Below are 21,001 nucleotides of genomic sequence, written 5' to 3'. Positions count from 1 at the left end.
GTGTTCAGTTTGACCTCAACGTATTCACGTAACGACTGGGCAGATGTCTGCTGGAGCCAACTATGCGAGCCGTATCACCTCGCCCCACCTAGTCCATCAGTAACAATATCACTCTAGGCACTAAGTAGACAACGAACTTTAGCTGGTGTATCGCTTAAGGTAACTGTAGCTGCTCTTCCTTTAGGAATTATTCTTTTATACTTACCTTGCTCACTCCTTGTGGCTCGTTATATCTCGAAGTCACGGGTATTGTCGATACTGCATTCATCCGCTTTCCGCTATCAGCATCGCGTTGTTGCTCTTATCACCGCTGCGCCTTTCAAACCTCCTGTCGTAGGATTTTAAGTGTGTGTTTGTGTTTGTTGGTTTGTTTGTTTGTTTTCGGGACGCGAATAGTTAGGTGGTCGGGAACACAATGTCGGTGGCTTCTTGAGAGCAGCCGGAAAGCGGAATCCGTCGTAAAATGGTTTTACTGCAGAACTCTGATGTCACCGTATTGCCTTAGCTCCTCCAAACGGGTCATTACTTGTTTTCTGTGATGTACTAATTTTGCTCTTCTTTTTCTGTTGCATTTATTGTGCTGTGTTATGTGACCTATCGAGGCCGTTCTCACCTGTAGTATGCATTAACACCTGCAGTCACTGTTAAAGAATGCACAACCTTGGTACAATGAATGCTTAATTCGCAGTTCTTCAAAAAGCAATGAGTTTTTCGAGGTATTAGTCTATCGTTTTGTCTCATTACAGACTCAAAGCTATCCGACAGGTGGCTTACGAGCATTCTCCCCTTCCCACCTCCTTTCCTATTTCTCGTCCCCCCCCCTTTCTTTTCTCGCCGTCTTTCTTTTAGGGCCCTTGCAGACTAGAATGTTCGCGGACACCTTCACGCCGATAAGTCTCTCTGCTTTTAAATAATTAATTCTCTCTCTCTCTCTCGTATTGCGTGTCAAGGTTGTTCTTACTTCCTTTGCCGCGAGTGCCTATAAACGCAGACTGGGGAGGACAGCAGGCGAAGTGTTCGGGGCTCGTCCAAGTCTGCACTGCAGGAGTGGTCCTTAATTAGGCAGAGTTGTTTCCCGTTGAGCGGTATTCATTAAGGCGCTCGGCGGCGTCGACAGCAACATCGTGCGGCACACTCGGCGCCACGTCGTCTGTGATGATCGGCAATTTAGAGCAGACGGCGCCCGCACCACCTGTCGCCGGTGACGCGACGCCGAGCCAGGCCGAGCGCCTTTCATCTAGCCGTCGATTAACTGCAGCCCTTGCTTCGTCTCCTTAATGAGCCAATATCGCTGAAATGTGTGTGCATGCTTGCTGCTCCTTCATCGACATGTTGCTCTTGAGCGCTACACTCATGACTGACATGCCTTATTACTGCCCTTTCTTCCTTTCTTGTCCCCTGGCTTTTGTTTCTTATCTCGCTCTTCCGCCGGGCGTCACGGGAAAATTACCCTATCGCTATCATTATTTGTTCATTCACTTTTCTCTGTTGCTTGCAATTCTCTGTTGCTTCGGCACTGTGTTTCGTACGCAAGTACTTTTACCAAGGCGCGATTGCTTAATGACAAGAAACTCTCGTTAGTGCATTTCCACGACTGTTCGATGTAGTATAACGCTGCTACCGTGTTGCGGCAGCGCTGTTCTTGTCTGTGTGCATCCCTGATCAGCGCTTCACACCCGTCGCGGTGGCTTAGCGGATTTGGTGTTGCGTTGCTAATTACGAGGTCGCGGGATCAAATCCCGGCCGCGGTGGCCGCATTTCGATGGGGTCGAGATGAAAGAACGCCCGTGTTCCGTGCATTGGGGGCACGTTCCCCTGGTGGTCGAAATGAATGCGGATGCCTCTACGGCGTGTCAAATCGTGGTTTTGGCGCGTAAAACCCCAGAATTCAATTCAATTCGACCCTCCACGACTGCTTGACATATGAGCAATATTTTGTTATTACTATTTGCTTTTTCAGGGAAGGCGAGGGGGATACAGGTCAGTATAGCTTATTTCAAGGTGCAGCGAGCTCCGGTCGAGTCCTATATGCACCTCGCAGCCATCATGATCTCTGCAGGATAACGCATCATGGATCGCACTTTGAAGTAGTATACTTGTAGTGCACTTACAGGCAGAATTTCGATAGCCTCGTATCTTGTCAACGTGAAGCTCCAAATAACTTTCGTAAGCTCTCGATGATAACTCATATTAGGAGGCATGGAGGCTCAATTTCAGTGCATCAAGATTTTACCCATGCATGCGTCAGTGTGCGTGGTTGTTTTTACTGTTCTGAAGACCACTCGACTGCGACGACCTTTTCAGAGGAAATTTTCGAGTTACGGCAGCTGAACCTACTGTGGCTCTTTCTTACCTGCGCACGGATGACGTTAGCTGCGGCGTGCCACGACGCTGTACCCAACGTTTTGCTGCTCGTGCGTGCGCGCTTCGCGCATAGCCGTGCATAGCCGTGCAGTTATGTGGTGCATCTATTCATTTTATTTCAGTAATTTTCTGCTCTTAGTTTATGAGTGGAGGGTCGTCATCGAAATCGCGGAGCATTTAGTGAAACTGTGGAAAACTTCCTTGCATCTTGCATAAAAGGCGAGCGATACAGCATCAAGGACAGGACGTTTACAAGTTTTAAAGACGATCGCAACTGGGTTTTATCAGCATGCGAAGTGTACGACCAATGACTATGGCGAGATCATTTTATTCTCTTCATGAAATAGAAAGACTGTTCGCTGTACTTAGCGTATTCGTTCTTGAAAGTTAGCGTCCTCGCTCCTCTTTTGCTACTCACATTGTGCGACTTCCCAGCGCATCATCGGAGAAGGAAACAAATAAATTTCACGCCGTGGCTAGGTAGCGGTATACGACGTGTGTAGTGGTGCGTGCGTGCGTGCGTGCGTGCGTGTGTGTGTGTGTGTGTGTGTGTGTGTGTGTGTGTGTGTGTGTGTGTGTGTGTGTGTGTGTGTGTGTGTAGCAGAACTATATGTCACCGTTCGAACCTTGGAGCTCATGACCTAGAGAGAGAGAGAGAGAGAACAACTTTAGTGAAAATTCCTGCAGAGTCGGTTAGGCTCCCTCCACGCAGGGAGGACAAGCTTTTACCGCGACGCGGCCACTACGTCAGTCTCGTGCATTGTGCTCCTCGAGGTCTTGGTTCCTCGCTACTTCCGCGGGTCCGAGAGGGCGGCCGCCCCCTTCCTGGGGGTGCTGCCCCCCTTCTCCTCGGTTTCGCGCGGTCGCTGCCTCTCTAGAGCTGCCGAGACCTGCTGGACGGCCTTGAGTTGTGTCTCTTTGTCATAGCTCCTCGATCGTTGCAGCCTCTAGCTGCGGCGGGATCGTTGTCTTCTCGCTGGCTTCTCGCGGATTTATGCTACAGTCCCAAAGGATGTGAGCCGCGGTGGCTCTCTCCTTCGCGCACAGTCTACACACGTCACTCGCGTACACGCTCGGACACACGTGCTTAGCTAGCACCGGGGTGAGCAGGGACCCCGTCTGTAATTGCCTGTATAACACTGCCTCCTTCCGGGTAAGCCCCGGGTGAGGTGGCGGCATAGTCTGTCTGTTAAGTCTGTACCACTTCACTATTTCATTGAAGGTGGTCATCTTGTCCTTTGCACTGCACCGCGACCAACATTCCGAGTCGGCCGTGCTTGCAGCTGCGCGGTTGGTTAGTCCTCGCGCGGCCGAGTTGGCCGTCTCGTTGTGGTTCACGTTCCCGCGTTCCGACACGTCACTGCCCATGTGGGCCGGAAACCACTTGATCACCACAGCACTTTTGCGTGCGATGTCTTCGGCCTTGCGCAGTATGCGTGCGGCCTCATTACATACCCTACCCTTGGCGTAGTTCTTCACTGCCGTTCTAGAGTCACACAACAATGTAGTGCATCCGGGGTCGGAGACGGCCAAGGCGATGGCCACCTCCTCCGCCCGGTGCGCCTCTCGAGTCCGGACGCTCGCCGCGGTCTTCGTTGCACCCGTCGATGCCCCGACAGCCACCACCGCGTATGCGTCGCTGCTACCTCGATACTCCGCCGCGTCCACGTAGACGGCGCGCCTTCTTCTCTGGCTTGGAGGTCCACGAGAGCCCTGGCCCTCGCCAACCTCCGCTCCTTGTTGTGCTTCGGGTTCACGTTCACGTTCCGGGCAGACCCTGAGCTTTCTGTTGATGCTATCCGGTATAAGTACGTCTTTCTGCTGCTTGCCTTCCCTCGGCTCGAGGCCAAGGTCCCGCAGTATCTGTCTTCCTGTTCTCGTTTCAGAGAGACGCGCGAGTTGCGCCGTTCCCTGTGCTTCGGCTATTTCGTCCAGCGTGTTGTGGACTCCCAGCGCCATGAATTTTTCGGTGTTCGTGCTCCCTAGGAGACCGAGTGCCGCCTTATACGCCTTGCGTATGGTGGCGTCTATCTTGTTACGTTCGCTCGGCCTCCAGTTGTGGAAGGCGGCCACGTACGTTATGTGGCTAACTGCGAAGGATTGAACGACCCTGGTCAGGCTCTCCTCCTTCATCCCCGCTCTTATGTTGGACACCCTCTTGATGAGTCTCATTGCCGCGGCCGCTTTGACCGCGAGCTTGTTCCGAACTATGGAAGACCTCGAAAAACTGTAGTATTGAAGGCGCTGAACACCGCTGGCCAGCAACGAAAGTGACAATAAACAGCGGCCGTTATCCCAGTTCGTTTACTTTGAGTTTATGTCGTGCATTCCAGAATTTTTTTACATTTCCACTGCAAAATAAGTGCAAATGGCACGTGAGAACTGTGCTTGGGTGCGCAAGCTTTGTTCTGTCGATTTTTTCTTCTTGCACTATTTCTAGACAAATTGGACAACCTCTGCAAGGCTTTTTTTTTTTTTTCGTCGCTAGCGCGCATTCGCGCAGTGCAGACCTAACTTCAGCCGAAGTGATTGCTGCAAAACCTGCAGAGTTAGGTTGGAAGAGTGCTGCACCACAGATCGTGTTTACTGCCTAATTAAGAAGTGAGGGAATCATCAAATGCACCTGCTTGTTCGGAAGTCAGAAAAAAAAGAGGGGGGGGCGCTCATAAACTAAGCCGCGCAATTGTGCTAGTGAGCATTTGACAAAGAACGAAATTTACAAAAGTTTGTGGCATTAATTTGTGGAAATTTTTCAACGGAAACAACCAGCGAACATGATTTCCGTAAACCATTCACAAATGACCGCGCACGCCCACTGACATGCACGCATGCACCCTCACGCACACGTACGACCCAACAGAGAAATTCTGGTTCGCTTATCTGATGGATGACTGCTCCTTAATGTTTGGGTATATTACTTGCTGGTTATTGCTGGAAATTTGATGGTGCATTGCTTTGCTGAAGTACGAAATGATTTAATCCGTAATCGCGCTCCTTGATATTTGTGTATTTGCGTCGAAAGCTTCATTGAAAACTGATGATCCGCGCTCAGCTAGGAAAGATGGGACCATTTCTGCGGGCGGCTGTGCGCACAACTCTGTTCTTGAAGTCACTTTTGCCTTGCAATAACGCAGTGAATAGCGAGTATTAGAAAATCAATATTAGAAAATCGAAGCGCTTTGCTGCCTTGACTAATAGCACAGGAGCCCAACACCCGGACCACTCGTGACACCATAAAACAGTGGTTAAGGAGTCGGAGCTACTTCATCTCGTCCAAGTATTCCCTGTGGTCGGTTTCTGATGACAGCGACCGCAAGGCGAGCACGGCAATTAAGAGGAAGCTTTAGCTCGGCTGCTCCTATCTAAATACATGTAAAATGAGAATTCGTTTTTCTCGGCAACCACTGCACCAAATTTTATCAGGTTTGCTGCATTTAAAACAAAAACGTAAAATGTAGTGACTGTTCGTTTCGAATTTTTGATTTTAGTCAATTTTTTATTAAGAGTTGGCAAAAATCGAAAATTTTCAGAAAAATAAACTATCAAGTTTACAACTCCATAACCCAGCAATTAGAACGATACCACAATTCTGTGAATTGCATCTAATAGTACATCTAAACCGGACAAAATTGTTACGTTACACATGAATATCAAAAATTTAGTAATATGTAAATACAGCTTTTGCAGAACCCTTGTACACGACGTAACAGATTCACGTAATATGTAAGGTGACACACCGAATTTGTCCGTTTTGAATGATCTAATGGATGCCATTTACAGAACCGCGGTATGTGTTCTTGATGCAGAGCTATTAATTTGAAATTTCGTATTTCTACTTTTTTAACGTTCGAATTTTTGAAAATCTTTCTAAGAAAATTCAGGCCCTAAATCGACATTCCGCTTCCAACAGTCACTAGAATGTAACTTTGTCTCTCAAATGCGACAAATTTCATTAAAATCGGTCCAGGGGTTATCTCGGAAAAATGTTCTTGCGTTTTGCATGCATTTGAATAGGCCGCGTCGGAGTTGGGCCCGAGCTTAAGCTTCCTCTGCGCGGGCTCATTGGCGCCCGACGACGGGAATCCATAGAGCCTCTTGCCACTGTTGCGAAAGCAGCCGTGTCGGTCACAGTGTAGCGATGTAGGCACGCCGTAGGGCAGTTCTTGATGTTTGAAAACTTTGATTGCATTGGTGCATCAGTGTTTAAGCGGTGCGGCACATGGCGCTATACTGACTCCGCAAATGCGTTTCATAATTTCATGTATTCTGTTTGACTGCGTTTGCTATTACACTCGTCTTTCGTGCTCCAGCTTTTTGGTTATTTTTGAATTGGTCATTAAGGTGCAACTGAAATACATTTACCGATTTTCAACGCGGCTGTCACATTCCGTGTTAAATTGAGTTTGATCATTCTGTTAGGTATATCACGCGACAAATTGAACTTATCCAATGACGTTAGCACCGACGTCTGCATATGATATCTTGAAATGTAAACCGTTAACGACTGTTATTTTACTCAGTTCACTTGGAAGAGCCTGCGTCGGTGTCTTCACTTTGATTTTGCCGAGCCCGCTATCGTCTGTGACTGCGCACATTCTAAATGTGTCAAGCGGAAGCGATCGACTGCTGGTCACACACAGGCCCCGATCCTGCTGCCGGGATTGTCCGTTGTCCTGAATAAGAGCGTGGTCACCAATCACGTGTGTCATTTGTCATTTTGAGCATTGGTGGCAGGTGGTAAGAAAGGAAAGATCGGAGGGAAGTGTGCCATGCTTTGACCTCGCGACCTGTGTCTCTCTGCTGCGATGTTTCCTACATGGATCGCATTCTCTCCATTCGCACGCGGTGTGTTCCACCCATTCATTTGGAACTTGTTTTATCGAAGGCAGACGTCCATGAAAGGGACAGGCGAGTAGGTGAATTTGTATAGATTGATCACGAGGACAGAGCTGTTACAGTGCGGAAAGTATGAAAAAAAAAGTCAAAATCGCTGAATTTTCTTTCTTTTTCCTTGTTATCCTCTATGTGCTGTCCGTTTTCGTGGTAGATGTCTGCAAAGACATTGGGCAGCTCCGTGGGTCTTCCGTTCCTTTGATAGCAGGGTTGGGGAGCATAAATATTCATCTGTATCTACAGTTCATTAGTGTCAATTTTCTTCGGTGTATCCAATACTTAGATATGTTTGTCTTAAGCCTTCTGAAACCATAACTGCCAGGTATAGGGCGTTCCATGAATTTGCTGGCTTGTAGCCGAAGCAGAACAAAGGCAATGCAGCGAGACTTCCGCTATGAACTACCACATTAAGGCTGTGCTGAGACCAATCATCACCGCCATCAAGCAACTGCTTGGTTGATTAGACGCTGCTCTGCAGCACATGTTCAAATCATGAACGCTCTTGATAAGCAGCACAGACCTGTCCTGCCATTTATGCACAGAACACTGAAGTGCATTAACAGTGTGTGTACAGGGTCCATTATGAAAGTAATGCGCATTTTCTGGGAAAAATAGGTTTATTGACCAGATGTGTACAAATGGTTAAAATTCTTCAAAATACTCTTCCCCTACATCAATACACTTGCGGAGACGTGTCTGCCAGTCCTGGAAGGCACCCTGAAAGTCCTTGACAGGAATGTCTCTAACGAACGCTGTAACATGCTTTTGGATGTTTTCCATGGTCTCCCAATGCTTTCCTTTCAGCACTCTCTTTAGCTGTGGAAACAAAAGAAGTCGCACGGAGCTAAGTCAGGGCTGTAAAGGTGATGGGGGACCACCAGGGTGTTGTTCCGTAAGTTCAGTAAGTTGGTAACGATGAAGGACATGTTGCTGGGGGCATTTTCATGGTGGAGCTTGACTGTGTCTTTGATGTCAGCCTTCACACATGCGACCCGGCGTTTCAATCTCTTGAGCACCTCCAGGTAAAAGGCCGAGTTGACAGTTTCTCCCTGATGTACAAACTCAAAATGGACGATTCCTCGGGCGTAAAAGAAGACAATGAGCATCGTTTTGATGCGAGACTTGCTCATTCATGCTTTCTTGGGGCGGGGGGATGATTTTATGTGCCACTCGCTGCTCTGCCTTTTCGATTCTGGGTCGTACTTGAACATCCAGGATTCGTCTCCGGTTACGATAGAGTTAAGAAAGTCCGGCTCATTTTGAATCAAATCCAATAATTCTTTACATCGCAAAACTCGAAGTTCTTTCTGATCTTCTGTCAGAACTTTCAGCATAAGCTTTGTGCAGACCTTGCGCATATGCAGATCCTCGGTCACTATCCCATGTACCACAAATGTGGACATGTGTAGGGTTGGCAGGGTAGAACCTTCGCCACATTTCTCAACCAGTTTTACCACGCTGCCATGGATAGACGCGTCATGATAAAATCATGCGAATTACTTTCACGATGGACCCTGTATACAGAACTGTGCATCGTAATTTCATGCTCACAAACATTATATTTTCTTATCTAGGTTTGTGTCGCTGTGTTTTTTTTCTTCTTTTTGCTCTCTTTTCAAGCCTGAGACCCTTCTCAGACCGACCCCTATCCACTTCTTCAATCTCTCTCTCTCCCTCTCTGATACATTGCATAAAAAATCGCAGTCACTTTTTTAAGACTGTCTCAATTTTTTAAAATGTGGATTCCCATATGTTTGGTTCTTTATATAGATTATTACAAATAGAATCTGCAGTGTTAAAGTTACGCTTGCCCATGCTGTTTATTTTTCAATTGGTACGCTCTCTTTGTTGTTTATATAACCTCTGTAAATGTGAATGATCTGTGCCATTCTAGATCGATATTCCGCTGTGTGTATGAGCTGTTGTCCTAAAGATTGAACAGGGAAATGCAGGAAAGAGGTATTCAGCGTTATTAAGGAAAGTGTGGTCATATCGGTGCACAGAAGTTTGTGGAACGGAAGCCAGTGAACGCCCTATAGGTAAACCGTGCTGTAACATATGTTTTCGGTTTGCTGTGTGGCATACCTGTGCGCTAGACATGTGACTGACCTGGAAGCCACGTGCCATGTAAGGGACATTCGACTCTCCGTTGCGTGACTAAAGCCACTTTGCACGTGATGCGAGTCACGCGACCACAAAAGTTTTGTTGGCATGGAAGTCACTGTGTGCGTGCGTGCGTGCGTGCGCGTGTGTGTGTGTGTGCGTGTGTGTGCGTGCATGTGTGTGTGTGTGTGCGCGCGCTTGCTTGCTTGCTTGCTTGCAAATGTTATTGAGACATGCTATATGTGTTGGAACAGCCTGTGCTGGATCTGTTGGTACTAGTCAGTCACACCCACAGTTTACCATTTTGTGGGTATTTGCATGGGCTGGGTCTATATGTACTAATTTGCAATATGTTAAACGTACAAGGTGGGGATGCATCACCACCTGTCAATTCCATTTTTTTTCCTGGATCTCATGCTTGGCACAACTGTAATCAGAATTCAAAGCCCGACTTCAGACGGACAGTGATTTCATGATCAGTTGCGCGGTGGTGTTCTGTTTGCAACTAATACTCCGTTAAGCACTGCGAACATCGCTATGTGCAATACTGCGCTAGTCGTCGCCAAAACCGTTTAGGTCCAACTTGTCGTGGCCCCTGGCTCGCACCCCACTCCATGTTTTCTGCCTTGTTCTCTTGCATTTTGTTTGCAGTAAACTACAGCGCATTGTCATTGCGTTCTTTCTTTGATGCTAGAAATGAAAAATACTAAATGATGGCCAATTACAAAGCTGTCTCCTAAAGGTCATTTCCTTCAGTCTGTTTATATATGCTCCTCTTAGCCCGAGGAAGTGTTTAACCCTGGAATGCCCAACGTATCTTGATGCTACACTGAACTTGATGCCTCAATATTACTATTTAAGCACTGGAAGCTTAACTTAAACCCTATACTAGCAGCATGTTTCATAGGCTGAAGCAAAGTTTTTGTAAATAGTTTAGAAAACAGATTACATTTACTGCATAATTAAGTTTTTACTCAAATAAGGTTTCAAGTTTTTTTTTATGTAGTCTCCGTGGCTATAAATAGATTAGCGAATTTTAGTTTATCTTGATGTGACACTGTTTGGGAATTGCAGGCTTAATTCATTTTCTTTTTCTGTTGCTTGATACATGAATGAAAAGCTTATGGGTTATCTGCTTTGTTTTTCAGAAGAAACAACAACGTGTTCAACAGATAACTTTAGATGCAGTAACGGCAGATGTATTCCTCTACGGTGGGTCTGTGATTACCAAAAAGACTGTGAAGAGGGCGAAGATGAACATCAGTCTTGTGGTAAGCTCAGTGCACTTTTAACTTTTCATCAACAATTGTTCGCACTTTTTATTGCTCTCAAATGCATTTGCTAGAGTTTGGTATACAAAAGGAGGTCCCAGTCTTTAGGGCTGTTTCGAGACTGCCTGTGCAGAACAATCCTGCGAGTCGACAAGGGCAACAATAGCGAGGCAGTTAATCAGTGCATGAAGATACGAAAGGCGAAAAATAAATTTCTAAAAATGATTGACACGGAGGTGAAGCATAGCTTCATGTCCTGAAGAAAATGAGAACCTTAAAAGTAAATACAAGATTATTAAGCCTACAAAATCTAATAAAAAGATATAAGGAAGATTTCTAGCATCATGCCTAGAATGCTGATTGAATAGTAAGTGGTTGCAACAAAAGTTTATTAGTTGGTGAAGTTTAGATATCTTGTATACTTTAAGGTTGGTACAATATTTGCGAGTTTTTTATGACAAGGGATAGCGTGTTCCATAGTGACATTGATGCAGAGTTTATCTGCCATAGTTTCTTGTTCCGACAATTTGTAGCACTGTAAAGGACAAGGCTGGATGAAAATGTGGTTGGTGGTAGCTCATTATCCATGGATACGAAAAAATCCCCAAATGCAGGTTTAACATTTCGACGCTTGTATGAAATGTTTCCCACCTTCAGCCTCCAATAATGCTTTAAGGGAGGTTGTTTCCACTTGGTACTGCACATCCACGAAATGTTTCGTCTACACAGTGAAAACAGAACGAAGCATTCTTTTTCATGGAAAAGTAGCAGTGTTTAATATATATATATATATATATATATATATATATATACATAAATGTGAACGAGAAGAAAGGAAGCCAAGGGTGCCCGGTTTTTATTAGTCATATCATCATAAGAAGTAATTTCCCCTATGCTGTCCTTGGTGTCGTTGTTTGTTGGCTTCTTATGATATGTCTTCATATACATATAATCCTATTGCCTCCAAACGCTAGTGCTTTTAGGTGTCACTAGCTTGTCACAGGTTAATAAAAAAATGAAAGTGCAAAAAGCACTTAAAACACTGAAGATGCACATGAGCAACAGGAAGGCACAGAAGAGAGTACAACACATGTACAGCTCCACAAACAAGGGAAAGCTGTTGAATGTCCTAACACATGCACAGATTTTCAGCAGTGCAGACAAGCATAGAACAAAGCTACTACACATACCTAGACAGTGTAACAAGTAACAATATTCAATTGCTTGACATATACAGGGTGTCCCAGCTAACTTTAGCCAGAGTATAAAAATATGTGAATGCCACGTAGCTGGACAGAACCAAGGTAATGTTGTTTGCCGTCACTTTGACATACTCAAATTATTGTTTTAATTCCACCTAATTAGATAACGAGTCTTAATTAATTAATCAACTTATCAACTATTATAATTAGATTAAAGTGTCTATGAGAAAATTCTATAGCGACATGAAAAACTCCCAATAGAGCTTTCTGTTGCTCAATACATGCCAAAAGTGTCTTTTCAAGAGTGAAAGAAGCCTGCAAATGCACGCATAAGTGCCGCACCACTGGCCACTCGAGGCACTTTGCGTGTATTCGCAAATATGAAGCACCGATTCTAAAATGCTTTCCAGCAGTATTTCCGAAGTAACCAGAGATGTCTGAGAAAAATGCATGTGTTGAGCTCGGTGTTGATGTAAGCTTCGATTCATTTATTAACGTAATGAGCAGTTACGGGCATTCGAGGTTGAGAAGGAGTCTATGCAGCACTCGGAAAAGTATGTGCGTGCGTGCGTGCGTGCGTGCGTGCGTGCGTGCGTGCGTGCGTGCGTGCGTGCGTGCGTGCGTGCGTGCGTGCGTGCGTGCGTGCGTGCGTGCGTGCGTGTGTGTGTGTGTGTGTGTGTGTGTGTGTGTGTGTGTGTGTGTGTGTGTGTGTGTGTAAATAAAACCAGTTCTCAAGAATTATTAAGTGCCACTTTAAAATTGTGAGCAGTGGTTATTACAATCGAGCCTCAATTTAACTAAGTCGATTTAACTAAATCACTGTCTGCCTGACACTGGTCAGTGATGCCTGAGAAAAAGATAACCAAAAGTGTCCTTCTTCGGTAGTGAACACAGAACTTCATGTTGCACTGCAGGTGGAGATTTGAGACAGGGAGGCACAGCATTTTAAGACAGATATAGAGCAGACATGTTCTTGGAGAGACTGCTGGCTTTGGATTGGGTTAAAAAAATTAAATTATGGGGTTTTACGTGCCAAAACCACTTCCTGATTATGAGGCACGCCGTAGTGGAGGACTCCGGAAATTTCGACCACCTGGGGTTCTTTAACGTGCACCTAAATCTAAGTACACGGGTGTTTTCGCATTTCGCCCCCATCGAAATGCAGCCGCCATGGCCGGGATTCGATCCCGCGACCTCGTGCTCAGCAGCCTAACACCATAGCCACTGAGCAACCACGGCGGGTTTGGATTGGGTTGCGCGCCTGTTAGGTGGAAGTGTGCAACTTCTCTGGAAGTGCTGTCAACTGCGATTACACGGTCCTTTTTTTTTTGTGCCTCTGCTTTTTTTGTGGTTGTACTAAACTCTGCAATAGATGAGCAATAAGCCATTTCCCTCTCCCACTCTTTTTATTTAAATAAGGGCATGTAAGGAGGTAGATATTCCTGTGCTGCAATGTATGATAAAAAGAGAAACACTCTAGTAAGAATGAAGTCATGGTTATTTAAAATTATTTATTTAATTATGGCATTTAACATGCCAAAACCACGATCTGATTATAAGGCACGCCATAGTGGGGGACTTCGGATTAATTTTGACCACCTTGGGTTCTTCAATGTGCATGTGCACCTAAATCTAAGTAGGTACATGGGTGTTTTTGCATTTCACCTCCATAGAAATGTGGCAGGGCTGGGCAAAGATACTTTACAATTGTATCATGATACCATACAAGATAATTGGGCAACAAGTATTTGAGATGCAGATTTAAGATACTACCGCAATTATTGTATCCAATACGATACTTTGCATTTGTATCTTAAGGTACTTCGATACATTCGCAAATTTCTTATTATGGATCTATATTATGTAGCAGCAAACGCATATGCACAAAAATGTTTGCTTGGAAATTTCTTAACTCCGACCAACCTTATTTCATTTGAATGAAATGTCTGTTAGTATCTCAAACTTTTTGTCTTGCTCAAAGTATAGTTTCATTCCAAAACAATTTATTGGGGTTGTTTTAGCTGCTTAACATAAAATCTCTCTATATGCTGCGCTGTCAGCGGTTTTTGCTTGTCGCTTTTGTAGTTGATGGGAGTCGCAGCTCTTCTTACCGACCAGCTAGTGGGTCACCATCCAATTACATCTAATGACATCAATATGAAGCCTCTGCACAATTTCGCAGATACCACTATGGAGTTTTAGCTTCTGAAGTTTTCCCGCCTGCCCTCACTAGAGAGCTCTGGCGGAAAGATAAGACTGTCACTGCCTTTAGTTTCATTCAGGTCGCTTAGTGGCAGCAGTATCAGCTTGAGAAGTGGATGTCAGCCAACGTTTATCATTCACACGGGGATGTTGCGATAGCAGTATCTTGTATTTTAAGATACACTATACATTCTTTCCTGTATCGGACATACAGATACTGATACACATCTTTTCAGACATATCATGATACAGATACAATATACCCTAAGTGCATCTGAGATTGTATTTAAGATACATGTATCTTCAATACTACTACACGGCACTGAAATGCAGCTGCTATGGTCGGAATTCAATCCCGCAACCTCGTGCTTAGCAGCACAAAACCAAAGCCACTAAGCAACCATGACGGGTAAAGTCATGGTGGTACACCACAAGCGCTTAAGGAAGAGTTTTCGTGAACAGTTCACGAGTCGTGACGCAGCTACTGCACCATACTACAAGCTTAATGCATCCCACGTGTGTGGCAGCAGCTGTCAAAAAAGTTTGTGTAAGTATGCAGGCTGTCTTAGACAAGATTCAGCAGGCTGTCTTAGATTCTTTGCTGCTCAAAGAAATTTCAGAGGTTCCTACAGGCAAACATTCAAGAATCCCATGCAGACTGTGTGAAGCCGTCAAACATCCAGGAATGCAAAAATACTCCATTCAGCTCTGTCTATGTTAAGTGCTCGTTTTCAACCTAGAAGAGGCACAGTCTTGAACCCCAAAAACTAGAGAGGATGATCATGTGTTATTGTTCTTATCACTTTTACAAAGGTTTGTAAACCTGAACTATTCGGCATTTATTTCCTTAATGGAACATTTGACATTTCAATCCATTAGGCACAAATTTTATCTTCATCAACCGTTTAGCAGCTTTGCTAGCATATTTTGGGTTTTTGGGTTTGCTCCACTTGATTTGCCATTGTGAGGAGGATAGTTTGGCTATTACGTAAATATACAATAACTGTTTATTTTGTTAGAACAAGGCATTAAGCATTTTGACTGCAGTATGTGGATTGACAAAAAGAGGCCTCTCGTGTGCCCAGCAAAGGGCTGTGAAGCGATGGTTTGCACAGTATGGTTGTTGCCTTTAAGTCTTAACAAGTGAGCGCTGCGTCAGTTTAATTACTGTGAAAATGGGCTACATAGAACCAACACATCAAACAGGTGGTCGTTGATGGGCGATGTACAGTGCCTATTTTGTCCTCCACCGTGTCTAAATTGAGGCTTTAATTGTGAATTTTAGGCACCTAAATCCCATATTTTTAGTTCTTAAAATCCGGTCTCTAGTTAAGAGTGTAGCTATCACTCATGGTGCAGCTGAAAGCGGCCTTTAGTTATAGTTGTCAATGTAAGCTCAAAATAATCGCCCTCATTCCTCATCCACGGTGCGCCTTGCACTAACGCCGATCTGTACGTCGATCGTGAGTGGTGCTGCTTTGGATTTGTGATTTGTCAAGACCTGGTGTGTTTTCTATATAAAAAAAAATATGTCGGCTCTAATTAGAAGCTGGAGTCATTGGCCTGGCTGAAGACTTGGCGTGCTACTCCAGATGTTGGGAGAGAAATAATATACAAGGTGATCACACAAACAGCACATACACCTACATAACACACTCACACTCAAGCTGTTCACAAAGTCTCATTAAGGCTTGTAGACCTTAGAAAAACCAGACGCGCTTTTGTAGCGCTCTATGTACTGGTGGTGCTTCCCCATGGACCGAGAATGAACCACAGCTTACGCACAACGTTACACACAAAGCAGATTACAGAGTCTGACTCTGATTGAGTCTGATATGGTGAAGGCTTGCTTGTTCTTTCTCATGAGTTCTGCGAGATGCATTATTTTTAGATTGACCTAATTATACACCCCTTTATACATATTTTTCCGTGTGATTAGGGCTACATCTCAGCCAATTGTTTTGTGCTCATAAATTGTGGAGTTCTTGACTTGGCTTTATCTGTATGCCTTTACTGCTTTTTTTTTCAGCTCCTCCACAGTGCAATTCAAACCAATTTTCATGTGGGCAGTATGTTTTTAATCAATCCTACTGCATACCAAAGCACTGGAGGTGTGACCAAGTTGTAGATTGTGTGGATGGAACGGATGAAAGTGGTGACTGTAGTAAGTGTTCGATTTCTTTCTTTAACCCTTTCGCTACCGAGCATTCTCTGAAAAAACAGCCCAAATATACGGATTTCTTTTGTTGGTTCCAACAAACACATACGGAAAGAAAGACCCAAAAATTTATTACCAAAAGTCTTTATTTCAGAAGACTGGAAAATAAAATGAAAGAAAAAGAAAGAGCAACTAAGTGTTGGATTAACCGCCATACTAATAAACACTTTACTGCGTAAGCTTCAAAATTCTAAGGTTAGCTGAATATGTGTGTTCTTTGCTCTAAAACAGAGCGATATTATCACTTTGATGAACACGCTGTATAACTTGGCTTTGACCTTTTTAAAGGTTTGCCTCTGTAAGGTACACTTCAAAGCAAGACATTGTGTACTGCGCAATGCCACAATCGTCGTCCCAGGTCCTGGTTTCCTTTCTATTGCTTCTCTTCCGATCAACTGAGGATCGTTTGAGCACATGAAGCATGTCCTTGTTGGCATTTGACATTTAGCAGTTGGTGGAATGTACTCGAAGTAGCGAGTGACAAGACATGATATAAGAAGCTGAGGATTCGAATCCTTACTATATAAGGATGAGATCGAGAGTTCTCGTCAATCAGAGCCTCTACAAGACGACGACGTCATTCTGGAAAGCTTGTCAGTACAAAAACTTGCTGCTCTGTCGTGTCCCTTGCCGTGCAACATCGAAAAATGTGCATGCAGTGAAGCCAAACCAACGTATGTGCGGTGCAGTGGAACTTGTGTTTCCAGGTTTTAGTTCGGACGGGCCATCTTGTCCTTCATAAAAGCAGCACAAATTCCAGTGGCAAGCCTGGCTCATCCTCGGTAGTGAAAGGGTTAAATATATGTACCTGCATGTAGACCCCACAAAGTAACTTGAATATCGGCATACTTTGAGCGCCGAACGTCAGTTCACATGCGATCCTGAAGCGGGACCAGCTCTTGTGAAGCCACCTAGCTCTCCAGCACCTTTTCACTATAAATTTGTGGGCAAGGTGGCTATGGGAGCTGTCTGCCAAATTTATATAGCTTGCTGATTTATAGAGGTGTTTCATAGTGCGGCAGCCTTGGCACGTCTTTTTTGGAAGACGCGGTCGCAGCAAGTGGGACCATAGGTTTCGAAAGGCCAACTGCAGGATGAACAGTATTTAGCATGTTTTGAACGCGCCTGGGAATGGACGTCAACGGTTCATTCCTTAAACATGTACGTACTTATATTAAATACTAAACACTTTAGTATTCAACAATGTATTGTTTTGAATACTTAGCATGTAGTTATTCAATAATTTGTAGTTTTAAGGTTGACTGTCAGGTCTGATCAACACTTCCTACGTTAAGTTGGCCAGAATTTCCCTAGTTACATCGTCATGAGTATGCATCCGAACTCCGAACTCTCCGTCATACACTAGGAGTCGAAGAGCCGTATGTAGCTGTCCCATAGAGTAATATAGTAAATGTCGTTTACTATGTTGCTCTAGCTGTCCCTGGCGCATTTTTTGGCTTCACACAAAGCCACTCATGGTTGGAGGCGTGAAGCAGACTAGTGGTGGCAGCTGGTTTCAATTACCACCACTAGTCTGGACTGGTAGCTGCGAAGCATCTTTACTTTTTCCATCATGACTTGACTTTCCCGTTTCTCAGCTAGAGTGTACTGTACCTCAGCTGTCTAACCACATAGGAATCACTTTGGATTCGTTGCCATTGCACCGCGAGTCTAATGATGCCCACGAATGGATATGGGCATCCTCGATGATCGGAGTACACCAACCAGGAACAGGCAGGGGGAGGGGGGTGCACCCCATGCACCAGGGTTCGTGGGCCGTGGACCAGCGGCACAATCAAAGCCTTCACAGCTTCGTTTATTTCATCTGCATTGCATGCCTGTTGTGACGTGCCCTTGTACTACTCCACAGCAGGGCACTGGGCATCGTACTGGTTTTGGTGCTACTCTGGACCAGAGCAAAGGCTGTCCATTTGGTTACGAACGTGTTGTGTTTACAGTTCTGCTCGCTTTCATTATTGGCGTTTGATGGTGCCGTTGTAGCCTGTCATCGTTTTTTTCTCTCAAAGTTCCATCCGCTTCTAATCAGTTCACGATTTTTGGCAGCCGTAGGCCTATCCACTTGTGAAAGGAAGGATGCCACCCTGTTGTCGCAGAAAGTATCGCAAGAACTGCACCGCACTGGCGTCAGCAGCATCTTGAAGACGATGAATTGTCCTAATCCAAGAATTCTTTTTTTTTTTAGTTCTAGGCATGAAAAGAAGAAAGAAAAGGAAGCTTCGTCCATGGATTTTAAACATTTGTTGTTTGCAAAAAGAGAAAGTTGATACATATTGTTAGACATTGTACTATCGAAGGCACGGCAGGTGTTGACATCTGTATTGACCATGCATATATCTTTCAGGTTATAGAGCATCTGTCGGTCAGTCAGTATATATTGCGACATTTATGAATGAGAGAGAAAAAAAAACTCTCCAGATCCACAGGATTTGTTTCATCCTTCATCATTGCTTATAGTATTTTCGGCTGGTCACCTCAGAGTCAAGAGTCGAGCAGATCCGGCGAACCTCGATCTCAGAGGCAGATGACAGACACGCAAGCTGAACTTGTGACTTGCTCTGGGAGGAGGAAGTGGTGGAGGCTGAACCATGTGACTACAGCAAACATCTGATTTCGCCTAGCCAAAGCAGGCCAAAGCTCCGGACACTGCCTGAAAAAACTGCAAACATGCCGGTGGGACAAGCATTACTTCAGACACCGCCGCTTGCGGTGGTCTAGGTTACGGTGGACCGCTGTGTTCTTATGAGGTGGCGGGAAATGCTCTCAATCTCGACGACTTCTTTGTCAACAGAGCTTGGAATGCCTGAGAGCACTCGATGTGGGAGGAGAGTGATCAAAAAGAACCAGCTGAACGCAAGGCATGTGCTCATTCGACCAGTCAACGAGAGCGGTCTAGAGCGTTTCGAAACGACTAGCCAAAGATGCCATTAAGTCTTTTGTTACTGCGCCTGTAGAAATCTATCAACTTGATCTGCATTTCTACACATTGTTATGCATTTCTGTAGGAATTCGTCTACTAGCAACATCACGTACCCTCTGAAATAACGACCGAACTTTAGGTATTTGTCACATTTGACAAGTTTTGGCAGATTGGGGAGTCTGGAAAAAACTCCGACTGGAGGTATCGTCGCGATTACCCTCTGGTGCTCCTATCACTTCTTCAATAAAAAGACTCAAAATATGTGCTTTGGTCAACTCGTCAAGATAATATTTATATATCAGCAGCAGCAAAGACACAAAGCTTTCTCGGGTTGTCATTCTTGTGATCAGACGTATAGGCCATTTTAACAATGTCTCAAACAATGGTAGATGCTCATGAGTGCATGTTATTTTGATAATTGGGTTCTACTAATATCAAGTGCAACTTTATTTTACCCCCTCGTAGGTTGCTTTTATCCATAAGCTCTTCGACAGTGTGTGCGCAAGTTATTACAAGCAGTCCTTGACATCACGTATGGTTTTCACCCGCACAAGAGCACGCAGTCGATTTCAAACTGACCTTCGACAGAAGCTTGACTAGCTGTCAACTCTTACTATTTGAACACTGCCCGTTCAAATGCCCTTATTCATTAGTGTACAATATTGTTCAACATTCCACATTACTGTACAGCACTGTACAGTAGCTTAACCATTCATGTGGAGGCTCCAGCACCAGTTAAATGCACACTAGACTACCTTGCTTGCACAAAAAAGCTTATTGAATGCAATAAGGAAGTATGAGGAGGCTTCTGCACGCTCCCTCATAGCCATTGCTTGGCAAGCCTAGACAATACACTAAAGAACAAATCAAGTGCCTGCCTCGATAAGTAAAACAAATGCTCCCTGTACAATAGGTAATTACATGTTCTCACATTTGTAAATCTACTGCTTTCCTGCATAGCATAGCATTAACATCACTATGGCTGGTACTCAGGCCAGCAAGTTGTTGTAATTTTGGGGGGAACTAAATTTGCAATTTGGGAAAAATTGGGGACTGAAATCCTGGTGTACAATTTGTAATTTGAGATTTTTTTACTTTCAGTGCTTAAACTAAAGGTAGCAAATGATTACTTTCATTCATGTTCCTTGAGGTGCTCTGATGTTTCACATAACTCTCATAAATTGTCTGAGCAATTATTACTGCTATACATCCATTCAAAACACCAGTGATTAAGCTATAAATTCATGTATCTCAGTATACGTTGTAGTTACTACGTCCTGAAATAAAGTGTTAAAACATAAAAGCACCAATAGTTAGCAAATTTCTCACAGTAACAAAAGAGGTATGCTGAGGGGCAAATAAATTTTGAACATCGATTTCAGTGACTGCAAATATTGCTTTTTAAAATGAGTTTAGTAAAATACTTCTTTGAAACTTGCAGTAAATTAAAGTAAATATCATCATAAGCTCTTCAATGAAGACAATCACATCTCGAAAAGAATTGAGGGAACCATTTCATCTCATTTGAAGGAGGATTGGCAATGGAAGTTTGCAGCATCTCTTTTAGTAAAAGTTTTATCAATTAGCCAAAATTTAATAAACACTGGCTGACACTGATATTGAGTAATGTGATTTACTGCAGTAATAGGAAAAATGACTAAAGTGCTCATATAATAAAGTGGAAGGGCTGTATCTTGGAATGATTCATACCATGTTATATTCTTTTCAGCCTTCGATGGTCATTCAATTGTTATTCCAGCTGATGTTATCTCTGGAATCAGCCATTTTTGTGATGAATAAGAAAGCGCGA

General features: G+C 44.3%; 1 protein-coding gene across 1 annotated transcript in view; it reads left to right on the top strand.

Moving 5' to 3' along the window:
- mgl (low-density lipoprotein receptor-related protein megalin) overlaps window positions 1–21,001 on the top strand; it is a 259,621-nt gene that overhangs the window by 144,484 nt on the left and 94,136 nt on the right. Inside the window, exons 2-3 of the mRNA XM_050193736.2 lie at window positions 10,509–10,631; window positions 16,065–16,199. Coding sequence (XP_050049693.1) covers window positions 10,509–10,631; window positions 16,065–16,199 — 258 coding nt within the window. The remainder of the gene's footprint in view (window positions 1–10,508; window positions 10,632–16,064; window positions 16,200–21,001) is intronic.

Source organism: Dermacentor andersoni, chromosome 1 (assembly GCF_023375885.2).
Source record: "Dermacentor andersoni chromosome 1, qqDerAnde1_hic_scaffold, whole genome shotgun sequence".
NCBI classification, from domain to species: domain Eukaryota; kingdom Metazoa; phylum Arthropoda; class Arachnida; order Ixodida; family Ixodidae; genus Dermacentor; species Dermacentor andersoni.
The sequence above is the reverse complement of the archived record's forward strand: the minus strand, read 5'-3'. Positions and strand labels throughout refer to the sequence as shown.